This window comes from Antrostomus carolinensis, unplaced genomic scaffold (assembly GCF_000700745.2).
Source record: "Antrostomus carolinensis isolate BGI_N321 unplaced genomic scaffold, ASM70074v2 scaffold7543, whole genome shotgun sequence".
In the NCBI taxonomy this organism is placed as follows: Eukaryota; Metazoa; Chordata; class Aves; order Caprimulgiformes; family Caprimulgidae; genus Antrostomus; species Antrostomus carolinensis.
In genome coordinates, this window is record NW_010303077.1 from 15,468 (window position 1) to 32,397 (window position 16,930).

The window sequence follows — 16,930 nt, forward strand, 5'->3', positions numbered from 1 at the left end:
CTTTTTCCAAGGACCCTTCTGCATATCTGGGGCTCTGTATATTCTTTCAGAGCTCAAGAATGAAATAAATGCTGCACTGTATGAAGCAAAAATCCCATATTGGTCCTTTCTTCAGCAGCATCAGATAAAAGATGCATGGGAAAATCTTAGTATCCGGGACCTTTCTGGAGTGATAGTTGTTCCTGTGTCTACTTAACCTTGAGCAGTCAACAGTTGAGGGACTTTTCTGTACTAACATCATTTTTAATAAAGTGTCTTCCATTACTTTTTCCATTTTTTTAAAAAGCACATGAATGTTTTTCGCTTTTGCAACACTGTGTTTCAGTGAACATTGGAATTTTATTATGTCTGTATGTGACATATATGTGTTCTCTGTGTTGTATTCCTTTCCTTTTTCCTTTTTTTTTTTTCCCTGTTTCTTAAGATCATTATTTTACAAACCACTTTGGTTTTCAGTGAGGGTTTTTTAAACAACTTATTCCATGACATGCTGAGCTCTAAATATTTAAAATTTGCAAAATTATATTTGCTTTCTTTTTTTTTTTTCTCCCCAGGCAGAAAGAGCAATATGAGGTTAATTAGTTTTTGTTTACCTGAAAGGTCTAAAATCCAATTGTAAACCAGATGGACAAATATAACTTATGTTTTCTTGGAAAAAAAACAACTTAAACAGTTGGTTACAATGCCATCTTATAGTTCCCACCTTGGTCTTCTAGAGATAATGGCAAACTTTATACAGCATGACAGCTTTGGTAGCATGGCTGTGTTACAGCAATACAGAAAATTATCTTGTATGCATTTTGATTTTGCATGTTTGTCTCATAACTATGTCTTAAAAGATATCTCTTCAAAGTCCAGTGCTTAAAGGAAATTATGAAAATTACACCACCTGCAGATAATCTACATAATTTATGTGTATGCAAACTCCATATGCTTTTTGTAATTAATTATGAAAAACAGTATTGATGAATGCTAGTGGAGTTAGTTTGGGGAGGAGAGTGTAATGAGTGGTAATGTGGTTTACCCCAACCCCAGTAATTATGATGGCTAATCACAATTTTGTCATGTCATGTAGAGAACTTTATTTAATCTTATTGTTAATTCACTGTTTCCATTGATTTACTTATAGAAGTATTTTAGTGAATCAGAGGTTAAAGCATCAGAATTATTTCAGAATTGATATATCATTGAATAGGGTTTTTTTTCTTGTTCATTTGTATTTTCTGTTCTCTCTCTCTTACATGCTGCAGTTGCAAACATATTGTGGCGAGAGCAAGGTACTAATACAGATGTATTTTTTCATATTTTCTATATTACTATGAAGTGCTCATCTAGTGTTCCTTTTGTGTGTTCTTTTTTTTTTTTTTTTTTTTATACTCTACTGTTTCAGTAATTACCTTCACCCTTGCAACATTTGAGGGATTTGATTTAAAGAAAAAATATAGTGGAAAATGATATTTTAAATGCTCATGCTTTTCCTTTTGGGGAGAGAAGGAAATAGGCTGTTAAAAAATTTCAGACAATCACTCAAAGGAATACAAGAAGCTCAGATTTAAAATGGAGACCTTTAACTTTTGTTTGTTTGCTGACATGATAAAACTTACAACTAATCAGCCTACATGCTGTTGAGATTGATCTTCTTGTATGAATCATTCTTATTTAACAAAATTGTAATCTTAAACAATATAATTAAAATTGAGGTTCCTGTTGTTGCTTAATGAGACAAAGCATTTTCTTCTTATACTCAGGAAGGGTTTGAAAATGTTGGGAGGGGGAATAGAGGTTTGTGACCAGCTGAAGGATAAATTTAAATACAGACAATATCAGATGTTAATAACATTGAAAGCATGTAAAGTATGTTTTACTGACAAAGATAGGTATTAATTTTCGTATGTATGAGATACTCTCATAAAGCATATTGTAGAAAAATGTCATAATCAAAGTGTTGTCATGAGCTCTAATTTTGTTGCTCTAAGTAGCCTGTTCTTAATTTAAATTTGCAATTTGGGAATTAATGTATTTCAGGAATAAGAAATATTTCAATTATTTCCATATGAAGATTGACAATACTGTAAGTGGATCAGGCTTTGCTATGAATTCATGCTGCAAATGATATTTCTGCATGTTTCTTAAATATTTATTTTAAATCAATTTAAAGATTCAAAAATTTGATATTTCATTTGCCTAATTACATAGTAGCCTTTGGCATTTCCCAATGTATTTAAAAATCTGAACTAGTTTTATTTTGTATATTCTTGTTTTACTGATTACTCAGCTGGTATAAGCGATCAGTTCCCTGATTATAGTGGAGCTCAGCTGTGATCCTCCTGCTCTGTTGGCCTTGCAGGGTACAAATGACACATTCAGAGTTTCATACAATTGCAATGTTAATAGTGAAACTGATGCACAACAAGATTCTAACACCAAAGTTTTCAAACGTATGGTATTCTCACTGCTTATTGGGAAGGTATCGCTTGTATTTTATCTTGAATAAAACTGAAAACATGATTGGCACCTCCTTGATTTTTTAGAGGATTGTCTTTTCAAGTTAAGTCCTGTGTTGCTTTTAGTGGTTAGAAAGCACTTTGGAAAACTTAAATACTGTGACAAGACCAAATAAAAATAGTAGCTTACCAGAGTGCTTATGGTAAAGAGGTACAAATTTCTCTGTGACTATTGTGAAACTAACCAAAAAGCAATTTATAGTAGAGTTCGAGAATGTGAAGTGACAATATCATCTTCTACAGCATTTTTTCTCCATCTCTTCTGTTTTTCTTATTGGCCAATCATTGTGTTTCCAACAAATATTACTGGCTGCAATGTCAGAATACATTTATGAGAGCAATACCCTGAGGATGCCAGTAAGCATCATCACTAACTTTTCTGGGCCATGCATACTCTGTCATTTTCTGTTTTCTAAGTATTAACAGATAGGAAGGGAGGGATGGGTGATCAGTAGGACGATTAAGATTGTGAACAGATAGACTTTAGTGCCTGTAATGCGTATTTGTATATGGAGTATACAAAAGTCTTATCACAAATGCTTGCTTATATAAGTGTAAAAAGAGTATGTGTCAGAAAATCTGAAAGGATTTTGAAGGTACATTAAATTGCATTATAATAATAATACAATATATACACACATAAATATATCTATATATTAATCTATATGCAAAACCAAACAAAACCACCACCATTTTTTTTCAAATCCATGTTAGCCAGTTTTAAATATAGATTCAGTCTAAATGAAGCAAATATATTCGCATTTTTTGTTGTTGGCAAATTTTTTTCTGGCAATATATTATAAATGTGCTGGTTTCGTGCGGGGAGAGTTGCAAAATTAGGTCAGATGTCTTTAGAGGAATAGCTGATCTAGTTGTGAAGAGGTGGCTTGCCTAAGTGATTAGGTACTTGTACAATTAGACTTTTGTACAGATATTTGTAGACACATACTCAAAGGAGGAGTGTTGGGTTCATAATAACTTGGAAGTGGGGACCATTTCACTGGATCCACAGGTAAAGGCACCTTGTATGAACTGACTTCCCTAACTCAGTATTGAAATGGGAGAAGGACATTTCTTACTGTCTCTCCTTCACTGATTTTGAAGAGCAGTTTGGTGAATTTTACTATCCAAACATTGGAAATAAAGCTTTAAGAGTCTGGGCTGGGTTACTGTGCTTGAATATTATCTGAAGCCTGCCTTGGCAGATTGGCAACTGAGGAAGAAGTTTTAGGAGTCTGTTTATCAAATGTCTGTATCACTTGGGGCTATCAGCTGATTTACTTCCTCACATTCTGTTATTACTTATCTTGCCAATAACTATAATATAATTTAGTCAATAAGACCAGTGAGAAAAGAAAACCCTGCTTTGTTCCCAGACAGCTCCGCATATTTATTTATCACCAAGATACAGTAAGCCAGTTACTCAGCTATAAATGTCTACACCATGTTTGCTGGTAGGGGCAGCCTAACCTCAGTCAAGCTTATCTACAAATTCCAGCTGTTTTTACAGGGTTCAATTAAAGACATTTTTTAAAGAAAGCTTGAAATACTGTCTTACATAGGCTGTATGATTTACCTGCAAAGGTGTACAAAAGTATCCCATTAGCCAGAGTGGGCATATTGCCCTTAGTGCATGCTGTGCTCATAATAGACATGATTGAGAAGTTTTCCCTGAACCTGACCCTACTTCTGTGCTACACCAAATGCAGCATAGACAAATTCCTCTCCCACTTTTGTATTGATAGATAGATTTGATATAAAAAGGGGAAAACCCTGCTTGGAGACTGACCATTCTTTTTAGGAAAACTTGGCCAGAAGTAGGAAATTCCACAAAATTTCTCAAAGATAATTCAACTTGCTTGTTCTGGGCATGGCCTGACAACCTTGTGCATATTACTGCCTTTTAAATGACTGTATTACCTATGTGATTCATAATGAGGACTGTGAACTTCTATGTATGTGTGTATATACGTAATTCTGTACACAAAACTGCACTTCTCTCCCACCCTTAATGTTCTCATTTTATTTGATACTAAGATGTATTCTCTCTCTGTTACATACAATTTCCTTCAGAATTTAGGACAAGCAGAATTTCAGATTCAGTTTTATTTTTCCTGGGTTTTATTCCCCTGTGTTCCTATACCAAATATTGTTATGTCAAGGGGAAGCTTAGGCCATGTACCCAGGATACATATACATTTTCATCATTGTAGCCCACAGTTTAGCTCCTGGCGTTTGGTCATAATGGTAATTTTATGAGTACTGTGATTTTCTTAATATAATTTTACAAATATGAACTGATCTTCCACCATAACATCCACATAGCAAATCAACAACTGTTGTCTTAACTGGCACGTGGTAAACTAAGGATAATATCATTTTTTTGTGACCATGAGCATGACTACGGATATTGTGAGACTTCATGCTACAGGTCTGGTTCCCACCTTCTCCACAAAACATTACATCATGCCTCACATTCAGCAACGTTGTGGTAGAAGGGTTGAATAGTTCTGTAAACATTTTTGGCCCTTCAAACTTGGAATGAATATCTGCCCAACTCTGGCTTTCCAATAAAATACTATAGAGAATATTTCCTTTTCTGACTGAAAGAAATGACAAATAAGGGTTTATAACCAAGACTCAGAACTTCTCTTTCAGTGTTATACTGTATTACTTTAACACTTCCATACCTCAGAAAAAGAAAAATAAAAATACATGGAGAATTTATATTAAATTGATTTTAATGTAGATGATTTCACAAGATCTTTTTCCTTACTGCAGCTGTCAAACCCCGTATTTCTGTATCTGTATTTTTAAAGACACTGTCTTGCCAATGGAGAAAACTATGTGAAATTAATTCTGAATAACATAACAGTCTTGTTTTAATTTTACAACAAAAGATCCCATAGGAATAGCTGTATTAGCACTATATGCATTAACAAATTGATCTCATACAAAAAATGTGATGAAGTTTTTAGCTCAAGACAAGGATTTTCTTTTTTGTCATTATTTAATTTTCTACATTTCAATGTGTTTTTGTTCCTAAGGTCTGGGAATTGGGAACATGTTTTATGTTTTTTATGAAGATGGCATCAAAGTAATACAACCAGTGGAATGTGAATTTCAGAGACATATTAAGCCTAGTGAAAAACTCCTCGGTTTTCAGGCAAGTTATTTTTTAAAATTTATTTGTAGTGCTTTCTCAGTTACAGTTTCCTTTAAATAAGAAATTATTATTGCTAGTTTAGTGTTTTCTGTTTAATAAATTCAGACATATCTTCTCAATTAATAAGTAGCTTATAATGGTGGGCTCAAAATTTCCTGCACTTTCCTTGATTACATTCAAAGTTTCAATCCCGTTTTTACATTGAGTATTCCCTGTATACTTTTGAAACCCTTTATTTTCTTTGCCTGTCTTTCTATTTTCCCAGTCCTTTCCTTTAACAGCTTTCTACTCTTTATTTCTTGTTTGGTTGTTGGTGGTGTTCCCCCCTCTTCCCCCCCCAGTTAAGTCCATCAGTTAAGTCCATGCCTGTGATTCAGGGATTTATTCTCTCTTTATTAAATATAAAATCTAAAGTTATTATTTTTAATGGTTTCTTTTTCTCCACTGGATGTTTGTAATCTGTTAAACTGTCAGCTATCATGAGGCAAATCCCTATCCTGATAGACACTCTTACAGTTCCACTGAAGTTGGAGAATTGATGATTTGACTCCAACTTACAAGTCATATAAGTAGTTTCAATAACTTTATTGTTAAGATAGTTATAGCTGATTTCACCAAATTATTTGCATTTATGGAGCAGTTTCCATGTGTAGTGTACATAAAAACAGTAGTGTGTTCTCCACTTCCATTTGTTCTTTTGTTGTTTTTCCTTTACTGGTAATCAAATTGTTGTCTGACATGATGCATTTTCTCACAGAAACACTTGGTACTAATCACTATGTTAAGACTTGTTCCATATGATGTCACCTTTCAAAAATAATAACTTTTTTTTTTCATTATTTGGATTTGAATGAGTGACCTTGAAATACATAATAACCCATGACCTATACACTTTGGGTTTTTTCTCTAATACCTAAAGCACACTGAAATAACAGAACTGTCTCAATGGAATTTGCCTCTTCAATTATCATTACTGATGTCAAAGGCCACTGTACTCAGCAGCAAGATTTATTTTAGTGTGAATAATTATGCTTTGAACAGCTAATCATACCTTGATTTGTGCTGCTTAAGTGAAATTAGGTTGACACAGCCAAAAATAAGCCAAAGAGCTTTTTTATGGCTGTTTAATTCAAAAGCTGATTATTTAAGAAGTCTGTTAAAATTTTATTGGTCTAAAGTGCAGCCTAGATTTTAAATGTATTTTTATTGAAATGTGGTAATAATCAGGATGGATAAGTCAAATTTATTTCATTTTTGTAGCTTACAAACCTAAAGTAGCATAATAATGTCCTTCCCCTCTAGGGAAAAAAAGAAAAAAAAAAGAGAAAAAAGAGACCAGGAAAGTAGGCAACTTGCTAACTTTTGTTTTAAAGTAGGTAAAGACTTGTCCTGCTTTGGGTGTCTTTGATTTGTGGGTAAGTGTGGTAAATATATAGCCAGAAATTAAGCCTTGTATCTACATGTATGTCGTTTTGCCCATTAAATTCAACACTATTTTTATTTGTTCCTCTGAATATCTTCCCTCACATGTGGTGGCTAATAAATCTTTATTTTTGCAAGAGAAATCAGAAATATTTGGAAAATATATCCTTATGTTTTCCTATTCATAGTAACATCATTGTTCACTCTGCATTCCAAAAAAAAAAAAAAAAAACAAAACCAAAAAAAACCCCAAAACAATTGAGAAATAGTTTTCAGTAAAAAAAGATAAATAAATTAAAAAGCCCTTTAATATTACTTTCTTCCTAGAAGAAGGATGAAACATGAGTTTAAAAGATTTCCCTGCATCTACTGCTAATACTGTGATAACAGTAGTATATTCTGGAAAAAAACTCATTGGCTATGAAGCTTTAGACAACTATTTCCTCCTTTGAAAAATATCATATCTTCCTCAAGCCTATTTTGAAAATCCATTCTCTCTACATAAAAATAGTAAAATAACCCATTTTTGTTCCAGGATCAAGTTCAGCATGTTTCGTGGTAAGAATGTATGTCATAAATTACTCATTAGTAATTCTCTTTGACTCTGTCACACAACTTTACTAATCAGAGATATTGATATACTGTGTGTTTTGAGGTGGCTTTACAGTTACCATCTACGGCAGCTATTGCTAATAAAATCTCTGTCATTTATCTCTTAACATATACATAAAGGAATATATAAATTTGCTTAAACCTTTACAGTTCCCTTATACTCTTCTGAATTAGCTGTTCAAGTGGTAAGTAAACCTCAGTAGATCTATTTCACTGACAAACATTTGGTAAATTGTAGGAACATTTCTAAATTCTGCAGTGCAGTTTAGGTACTAAAGTGTTACAGAAAATGTCTGGATGTTACACATGATACTGCAGTGTTCCTCCCCAGGTTTCCTGTTTGCCTGCAAACAAAATAAATTACCCTTAGCTGAGCTCCTGTAAAAGAATGAAGTTGGATGTTTCTACATGCATTGCATTGTATTGTGAACAGGTGTTGCAGTAGTTACACAGGTACATATTTAGGTACATCAATTTTGTTAAAGGTAAATACAATTTCTCAATAACTATACACATGAGAACCCTTATCTAAATGTTTAATTGCCTCTTATGCAACAGAGTGTCAATACAGCAAAGCACTTTAGTGTTTGTCTAACATGGGAATCAATTAGACTTTCATTGTGTTTAAAGTGATGCAAAATATTTAGTGCTTTACTGGATTGTCATGGCTCACAGGAATAAAAAGTTTCTTCCTCTCCTTCCCAGAATCTCCTAAATTACTTGAATCTTCTAAATTAATATAAAATGAAAGTGGACTTTTATTAAGCTGATAGTGACAATTATAGATACATAGGGACAGAAATACACTTATTTCTGTTTCCTGATGCAGGTTATTTTTTAGTTATATGAGCCTTGACAGCTGTTTGTTTAACCTGTTGTCAAATAGATTCTTAACCATAGTCTGAGTAGAGCCTTTTTGCTGATAAATGTCTCATTATTCTGGAGTGCTTGGGACATTTTCCTCACTAACATGCAACCTCTAGTTATCTTCTGCAAATTAATATTATCCAAAGCCTTTAAATTCTAATTCTTATGCAAAAGTGGTTTTATTTTCCCTTCCCAATATTCATTGGAATAATTATTTCAGGAGGCTGTGGGGTGGGGAAAGAAGCAATTTAAAGATATGCCTTTGTTGAAACCAACAGAAAAATCCTTTTGGTTTCAACATAATCCTGATTTCCTCTTTATTACACGAACTGGCACACAGTGGCCATATTTCAGGGAACTAAACCATCTCACAAGTTGAATATGTGATGGAGGTGAGAGCAAAGTAGTTAATTTCAAAATAATTAATGACAGAGCACGGTTTCCACAGGGAATGAACTTGAAACACACTTGCTAGTCCACAGAAATTGCTTTGGTTTACACTCTTACAGAACAGTAAGTGTAGTAAATGAAAGATTGTTAACCTTTGTTGAAAAATATGTGAAAAGCATCCACTGTCAGATTTTTACTACAGAATGTCAACTAAAGAGTAACTTAATATAGAATAGGTGATATATCATTAAGTGATATATGTATAAATATATAACTTTTATAAATAATATATACATATATATAAATAGGTGATATGATCCATTCTTTATAAATTCATGTCTGAATATATACACTGTTGTACCCTGTTGATGTCACCTTACTCTTAGACAGTCATAGCACAGACATTTCATAATACTGCTTAAAGAGCTTGATTAAAATCCTGTAAAAACACTGATGACCCTTGCATTAAGTGTAAGTTTATAAATATAGAATTTGCATATATCAATTTACAAGTACATGTTTTCTCTTGAGAATTTCTTGCCCCAGAGTACCTTGAAAAACTTTTTTAAGGATTTATTTTCCTCCATCTGCCAACTTCTTACAGAGCAAGTAATTTTCCAATTAAATGTCTGGGGGAAAAAACAATAAAATAAATTATTTCATATCAGATGTTAGCTTTTTTATGGAAATAAATTAGGGAAAAAGTAAATTGCTCACATTTTAATTAGAATAAAATGATGGTTTTATATTTTAAGGAGAAATTATTTTAACCAGTCACCCAGCCACTGGGGAAATTAATATAGAGCTGCAGAATTAGTGCCTGTGATGTAAAAGAAATACAAACTGTCTAATCAGATAAATGTTAACTTTTCAAAAGCAAGATTTCAGTTCCATTGATTAGAGATATTTCTGGGGCAGATAAATTTGAATAAGTTTGAATAACTAGAGAAACAGCTGCATAAACTGATTAATATTGGGGAACTCTATTTTGGATATGAGAATTTTGGTGCATAATTCTCAGTGTTACTTTGGAGAAACACATTTTTTTGCTTTTGTTTCAATTTTTCAGGTTTTGGGGCAAAGTGAGAGTTGACATTGGATTATAGAAATTTATGACAACATAAACAATATTGTGGGACCAGTAAACTGCATTTGTATATGTAGATTTATTTTTTACTTAATATTTTTTACTTTAGTTCTGAGAAAGTGTCTTGTTTTCTACTTGCTTTATTTAAAGCGGAACACAAGGAACAAGTTTTATTAGTTATATAGATAATAAGAATCATACCCTGTAGTTTCTAATTTAAAAATATATGTGTATGTGTACATCTATCTAAATATATTAAAAACCTATATTTATGTTGCTTTTACATTGAAATAGTATTTAGAAATATACTTCAGTCAGTATTTTAGGCACAGATTAAGGAAAATGTTTAAGGAGGTGGCTTAACTCTGGGTATAGTTATAAGTGCTTAACTTACATCATTTCATGTTCTTCTATACTTCCCACAATGGGAGGTATGATTATTATAATAATTTACACTAATCTATATGATGCCATGTGAGAGTAATAAACTAAACGTGTCCTTGTAGAATTTGCAGCACCATAAACTGCGTAGACTAAGGTGAGTCCGTGAGAGACATGACTGAAAAAAATGACACAGTATAGAGTTGTTATGAGCATTTACTGATGCATTATTTGAAGAAGGTGTTCTCAGAGAAAGAAAGAGGACTGTGTAGAACAGTCTAAAAGTAGTTATCTGCTTAGATAAAACATGGAATTATGACAAGGTGTATTTAGAATAAATATAAAAAATAATTTGAGATCAGTGAAAGAACCTTCCAATTAAAGTGACAATTGCACAGAAGGCAAATGACGGTAGATCATTGATCTAATGATTGCACATCATGTTAGAGACATTCTTGTTTATGTTGACACTTCACTTTATACTGTGAAAAGCTTTTAGACACATTTAAGAATTAAGTCACATTTGTCACCATGTCCATCATTCTTTAAAAAACAGATTTAAAACAACTTCTCCCTTCAAAGTACATGGCTTTTTAGCAGTGCAAAATAAATCTTACTCTTTTTACTTCAGTTCTGCTGAAGTTCCTGATTATGTGACATCCCATGGTATCTGAGTTTTGTAACCTTTCCTTATCAATGTGATTTCTGAAAAACTTTCCCTTGCTGAGGTTTAAAAACCACGTAGGACCAAGCAGTGTCTTTTGGCCTCCTGTAAATAAACTCCCTCTGTTGGAGCTGTAAATTGATTCATTTCTTATTTTGACATAAAGATTGAGTGTATTTTCTCAAACGTACAGAAACACAGCAGGCAAAGAAGCGTGATGGTATAGAAAAGCTAGTGTTGAAATGTATCTCCTTTTTGCAAGGCATTGTTTAGTGCCAGATATGTTGTTTTATAACATTATATTTCCCCTTCTTTTTAGGAGTCCAATGCTTAGAAAAAGAATTCTTGTTTAGGATCTCATCAAATCTTTTCCTTCATTCTACACTGAAGTCATTGTCTGCTGACATATCATAATTATTTTCACAGCGACCGGTTATGATGTATCAGATAGAGCATTCTAAATTAGGAAAAAGGAGCAGATAATTGCTAAAAAGAAATAATACTTATGATTGGGTGAAATTGCCCCTTGTGATGAAGGGAAGAAAAATTAAGAGGGAAAAGAGAATAGGTCAGGAACACAAAAAAGCTTGACACATGCTGTACATCTCCAAGCAGAATATTTTTCAGGTCCCTGTTTTTAAATAAATTTGATGTCCATTATAGGAAAAAATGATGCTATCTCATAATGGGAATTTCCACATATGGTAATGCATTGACCAAATATTTACCAATTTTTATAAAAGCAAGATTTCACTGGGAGTAAATAATTAAAAATAGATAGAAACATAAATGTATATATGATGAGTGGGAATATGTTTATATAAAAATATTAATAAGAGCATGTAAACTATAGGTAGCTGAGTGAGTACATAGTTATAAATATATGTGTTATGAAAAATGAATTCACTAAATTCAACAGGAATTTTGTTTTTTTGTTTTTGTTTCAAATTCATCCTTTTGCAGGGATGGATGGACAGAGGGGTAGGGAATGATAGTAAGAAGCTGTTTGACTTGGGTTTAACACAAGTGAGACATCAGAATGTCTTATGGCAGAAGTAGCCAACCTTCTTGACTTTTGAAGCAACGTATCAGCACTCCATGTGACCAAAAAACCAGATCCCTCTAAATGCTGCTGCTTCTTTGCCCCTATACCATATGACAACTTGCACCACATCTCCTCTTCCTCTCCATTTACATATTATCATCTTCCCATTTTAGTATTTGCTTGCCTTACTGCTGTGTTCTCAGATGTAAGTGTAAGCTGTGTCTATAACTGCCTTCCTTTGCAAGATACTGTGATGGTGCAGACGGGGAAGCTGATAGCTACTGCACAGTAATGAACATCATGTATCTAATTTGTTTTTCTGTTTTTAAGGTCTCCAGGCTCTTGCTCACTTTATTTCTGCATGTTTTATTGTTTCTTTCTCAGGACACCAGTGTTAACTGCCTGAATTCCTAGAAAACAACAAAAAAAGCTAGTGTATGGTTTACACTAAAGTGCTTGTGAGTTGTGTGGTACTTGCAACATGCAGTTTGGCTAACATTAGTCTGTCATACTTTCGCTTGTCCTTTTTCCTTCCCTAAATTTTCCGAGATTTTATTTTACAGCTAAAACAGAAGGAGTATTACTTGTCTTTCCATTGCATTGTTGACTGATTCTTACACTTTCCCTGATCTATTGAATTGTAGGATGAAGTTTGTCCCAAAGCGGATGGAGAGCCTGTTCAGCGGTGTATATGGGCAACTGCTGTTAATGTAAAAGACAAATTCATTTATGTGACTCAGCCCACACTTGACAGAGTTCTTATTGTTGATGTACAGTCTCAGAAAGTTGTACAGGTATTTATTTCTAATTTTTAAGTTAATGTCTGTATTTTAATTTAGAAATCTAATCTAAATTGTTAATAAAATATTTAAATAGAGCTTTTCTTCATCCTTTTGCCCTTTTCACTGATAAATGAATGAAAATCTTTAATATATAGATTACGTATTTTATCTTAGGCTCCAGGGAGACCTTATTGTGACCTTTCAGTACTTAAAGGGGGCTTATGAGAAAGATGGAGGCAGCATTTTTAATAGGGCCTGTTGTGATAGGACAAGGGGTAATGTTTTTAAACTAAAAAAGAGTAGATTTTGACTAGATAGAACGAAGAAAGTTTTTACAGTGAGGGTGGTGAAATACTGGTGGGAACAGGTTGCTCAGAGAGGTGGTAGAAGACCCATCCCTGGAAACATTCAAGTTGAGGTTGGGTGGGGCTCAGAGCAACCTGATCTGGTTGAAGATGTCCCTGATCACTGCAGGGGGATTAGACTAGATGACCTTTGAAGGTCCCTTCCACCCCAAATTATTCTATGATTCTGTTATATTACTATACATATGTAGTATGCATATTAATGTAAGATTTGTAAATACATAGCAAAATTGCAATTTAAAAATTACATTAACTTGACAAATGATTTTAGTTTTAATAATTTTGCTTTATTTAAACATCTGCACCTTCTGCTTTCCGTATTCTATGTCAGCTGGCTCAGTAGACATAGCTTCCTCAAAACCTGACCTATCCAAATGGTGACAGGGTCTGATTATGGAAAGTTTTATTTAAAAAGTTAATAGCAAAAAGTCATTCATTTTTTTTTTGTTTTCCTTTTTTTAGTTAAATTGACCCTAACAAATAGAGGTGAACTGAGTAGATTATTAATTTTTGTTTTCTGAAAACAAGACTTATTTTACAGCCAATTTGGTATATTTCTACAGGAAAAGAGACAAAAAACCCGTAGTCTTTCTGCAGTCCACAGATTTGAAGGACTGGAATCTCTGGCACTGGTTTCCCTGGCTGACATTCATATTTCATCTTCCTTTCCTACAGATGATGGATGAAATACCAATTTAATTGCATTTATTAGCATTTAGACTTCAGTGGCAAGAGCCTATTATATTATGCCTTTTTAGCTCACTGAAAAATATTAGAGAGGTTGGAGCTTCTTTTAAACTTAGGTTTTATGGAATAGTTTGATTGGTAGACTCTTCTAATTTACCTTCGCTTATATTAGTTATTTTTTTACTAAGTACTTTACAATTAACTGAATGTTTAGAGATACTTACAACAATGATATACATTAAATAAAAAGTAAAATTCATTAAATTAACACTAATTAAAAGTGCACCCCTTCCCCCAGAGATATGGAAAATGATTCTCCAGCTTTTGTGTGGAGTTGAATAGTTTACTGTTATATCACATAAATATTCTGTAATGAGATGAAAAACAGACACTCAGGATGCCTTGGTGTTACACAGAGCTTTGTGCGCTAAGTCTGTGCTCCTTAACAAATATATTGAGCTAAACCTGGATACTCCACAACCATTCATGCTAGTCTGGTGAAAAAAAAAAAAAAAAATAAAAAATTGAGGGATAGAATAGCATTGCCTTTACTTTAATAATGTCTGGATCGGGAACTTATCCCATCTGTGGAAACCTTTTGCAGGAATGAAAGTCTCAGGTTTGATATGTCTAGGATGTTTAGATTTAATTACAAATTATCTTTCCAGATTGGTGATTTCCATTTCACCATACTTGACACAGACATTTGGTAAGACAATATGGCAAGAGATAAGAGATGAACCAGTTAAGTAAATTAAACCAAATGTGTTACTGTCACTTTTGGGCGCCTGAGCGGAATTTCTCCTGTTACTGACCTGAAAATTATTTCCTAGGATACACTTAGCCCAATACATGGGAAAAGTATTATGGGACTTGCTCTGTGTCCAGCTTATCCATGTAGATATTCAAAATAGACTTAAAAAAAAAAAAAGACAAGTAGTTGCAAAAGAAACAAATCATGAAAGCACAAAACCCATACAATCTTTTACACATAGTATAAGGCTATGAAAATTAAAACCACTGTTGATTCACAGACGGCTTTTAGAACTGAAGTCAGGTTAATTTGGAATTTAATGACAAGTCACAAGAGACTTTGTTCAGCATTTCTTACAACAAGCATGACTGTCTTCCTTATCTTTTAACAACAAGCATTTATTTTGGGTTTTGCTTTTTGCAATCAGCAAGAATTTTTATAACCATTAAATATTGCTCTACTCGTATCATATGCATGTACTCAAGCAGTCATACAAACAGGAAACAAGGAAGGAAGTTTAATTTCTCTGTCAGATCTGTTTTCATTATTTACAGTACTGCGTAATACAGAAAAAAAAAATCCAAATGTAATTGATTTTTGGAAAATAGATACTAAGCTGTTCATAAATGAGAGCATTTTAATTACTAGACTGTCTTTTCTCTAAGTGTCATATTAATACAGAGCATATTATTTACATTTTAACTATTTCTAGTCTGTACCTTAAAGAAGAAATCACCAATCTGCTCTGTAAAATCAAGTTTTCAAAAATGCATGCTCTGGTAGGAACAAATGTAGAGAAAACTTCATATTTTGAAAGTGAGCAGCACCCTAATACAAGTTCTGCAAACATGCAAAAAAAATAAAGACAACTAAAAACATATTTGAATGGGCTATAAATTGTGTAACTGTCCTGTTTTCTGTGTAAAAATAATGTTGATTTGGTTTTGGTTATTATGGTGTTTTCTCTGAAGTACTATTATGTATGTTATATTTATTCCTGTCTACTAATGAAAGTTAATCTAAAAGATATGTGTACAGGTGCATATATGTAACAACTAGATTTGACAATGATTTATTTGTATGACAACTATATTTATCAAAATAAGTACTTAAAGAAGATTCTAGAGCAGACTGAATTGAAATGCATAGAAAACGTGGATGGTCCATCTTTAGAGAGATATATGTAGACTCTTTGATTTAGCCAGATAATTGTCATTATAAAGTTAAGAGAAGTATTTGCTTTCATTTGTAGATTTTTGAAAGCAGGCACTGTCACCTGCAATTGTGCAGTGCTGCCTAGCAGCACACCATTAGCTGGGATGACTTAGAGGCATGCTGAAGCAAACATAGCTCCTCATCATTCGATCCACACCGTGCTGCTGTCTGATCAGCCTGGCTAGCTAGAAACAGCTGTGGAAGCCTGCTTCCAAGACATTCAGCTCTTTCCTACTGCTGGCTCCTCTCTTGGAAGCTGCATTACCTGTGCTTGACTACAAAGGACAATTCGTCCTCCTCTTTCTGGCAGAGCCACAGCCCAGACCCTGAACGTAGCTAGCACTCATTCAGCAGAACACATATGGATCAGACCTTTTGTCTGGGGAAGCAAAATGGAAATATGACACACCTGAACAAATTAGCTATCCAACATCCCAAGGATTATTTTAAACAACTTGTCTTCTAGCCTGCAGCAGAAAAATGTTATCAAATATGAATGACCTTTTTCAAGGGTTATCTCTCTGATTTTAAATGAGACAATGGGCAACCTGGCTTCATTTGCCATTTTCAAAAGGAAAAACAAATTCTGCCTAGATGAAGCTGTGGCTTCCAACACCTCAGGAGTACAGTTAAGTATCATCAGCAGTCTCAGCCAGCCATTAGTGCATTATCTTGAGGATCTACATCATTAGTTTAAATTAGGTTCACTTAATTAGCCAGCTGTTACTCTCCTTGGCAAACTGAAAAACAAGCTGTGCTTTACAGTTCCATAATGGTGAGACTAAAAAACAATTTCCACTTATTTTTTCTGCTTTAATGATTAAAATAGAAAAGTAATCCCCCCAGTTGTTTACCTCGTGCAGATTGTCTCTTAATCAAATATTTTGTCCTTCCATTTCATACCTCTGAACTCTTCAGTTCTTATCATAACAAAGGAACTGTAGAGCTCAACTGTCTAAAAGGTCGTGGTCTCAAGAGACAGTGCTTGA

At 33.4% G+C, this 16,930-nt stretch overlaps 1 protein-coding gene across 1 annotated transcript in view; it reads left to right on the forward strand.

The window, feature by feature from the left end:
* Nucleotides 1-16,930, forward strand: part of FSTL5 (follistatin like 5) — a gene marked incomplete at its 5' end in the record, with an annotated part of 59,828 nt that overhangs the window by 13,724 nt on the left and 29,174 nt on the right. The window contains 3 exons of the mRNA XM_010163970.2: nt 1,251-1,277; nt 5,552-5,670; nt 12,783-12,932. Of these exons, the coding sequence (XP_010162272.2) occupies nt 1,251-1,277; nt 5,552-5,670; nt 12,783-12,932 (296 nt within the window). The remainder of the gene's footprint in view (nt 1-1,250; nt 1,278-5,551; nt 5,671-12,782; nt 12,933-16,930) is intronic.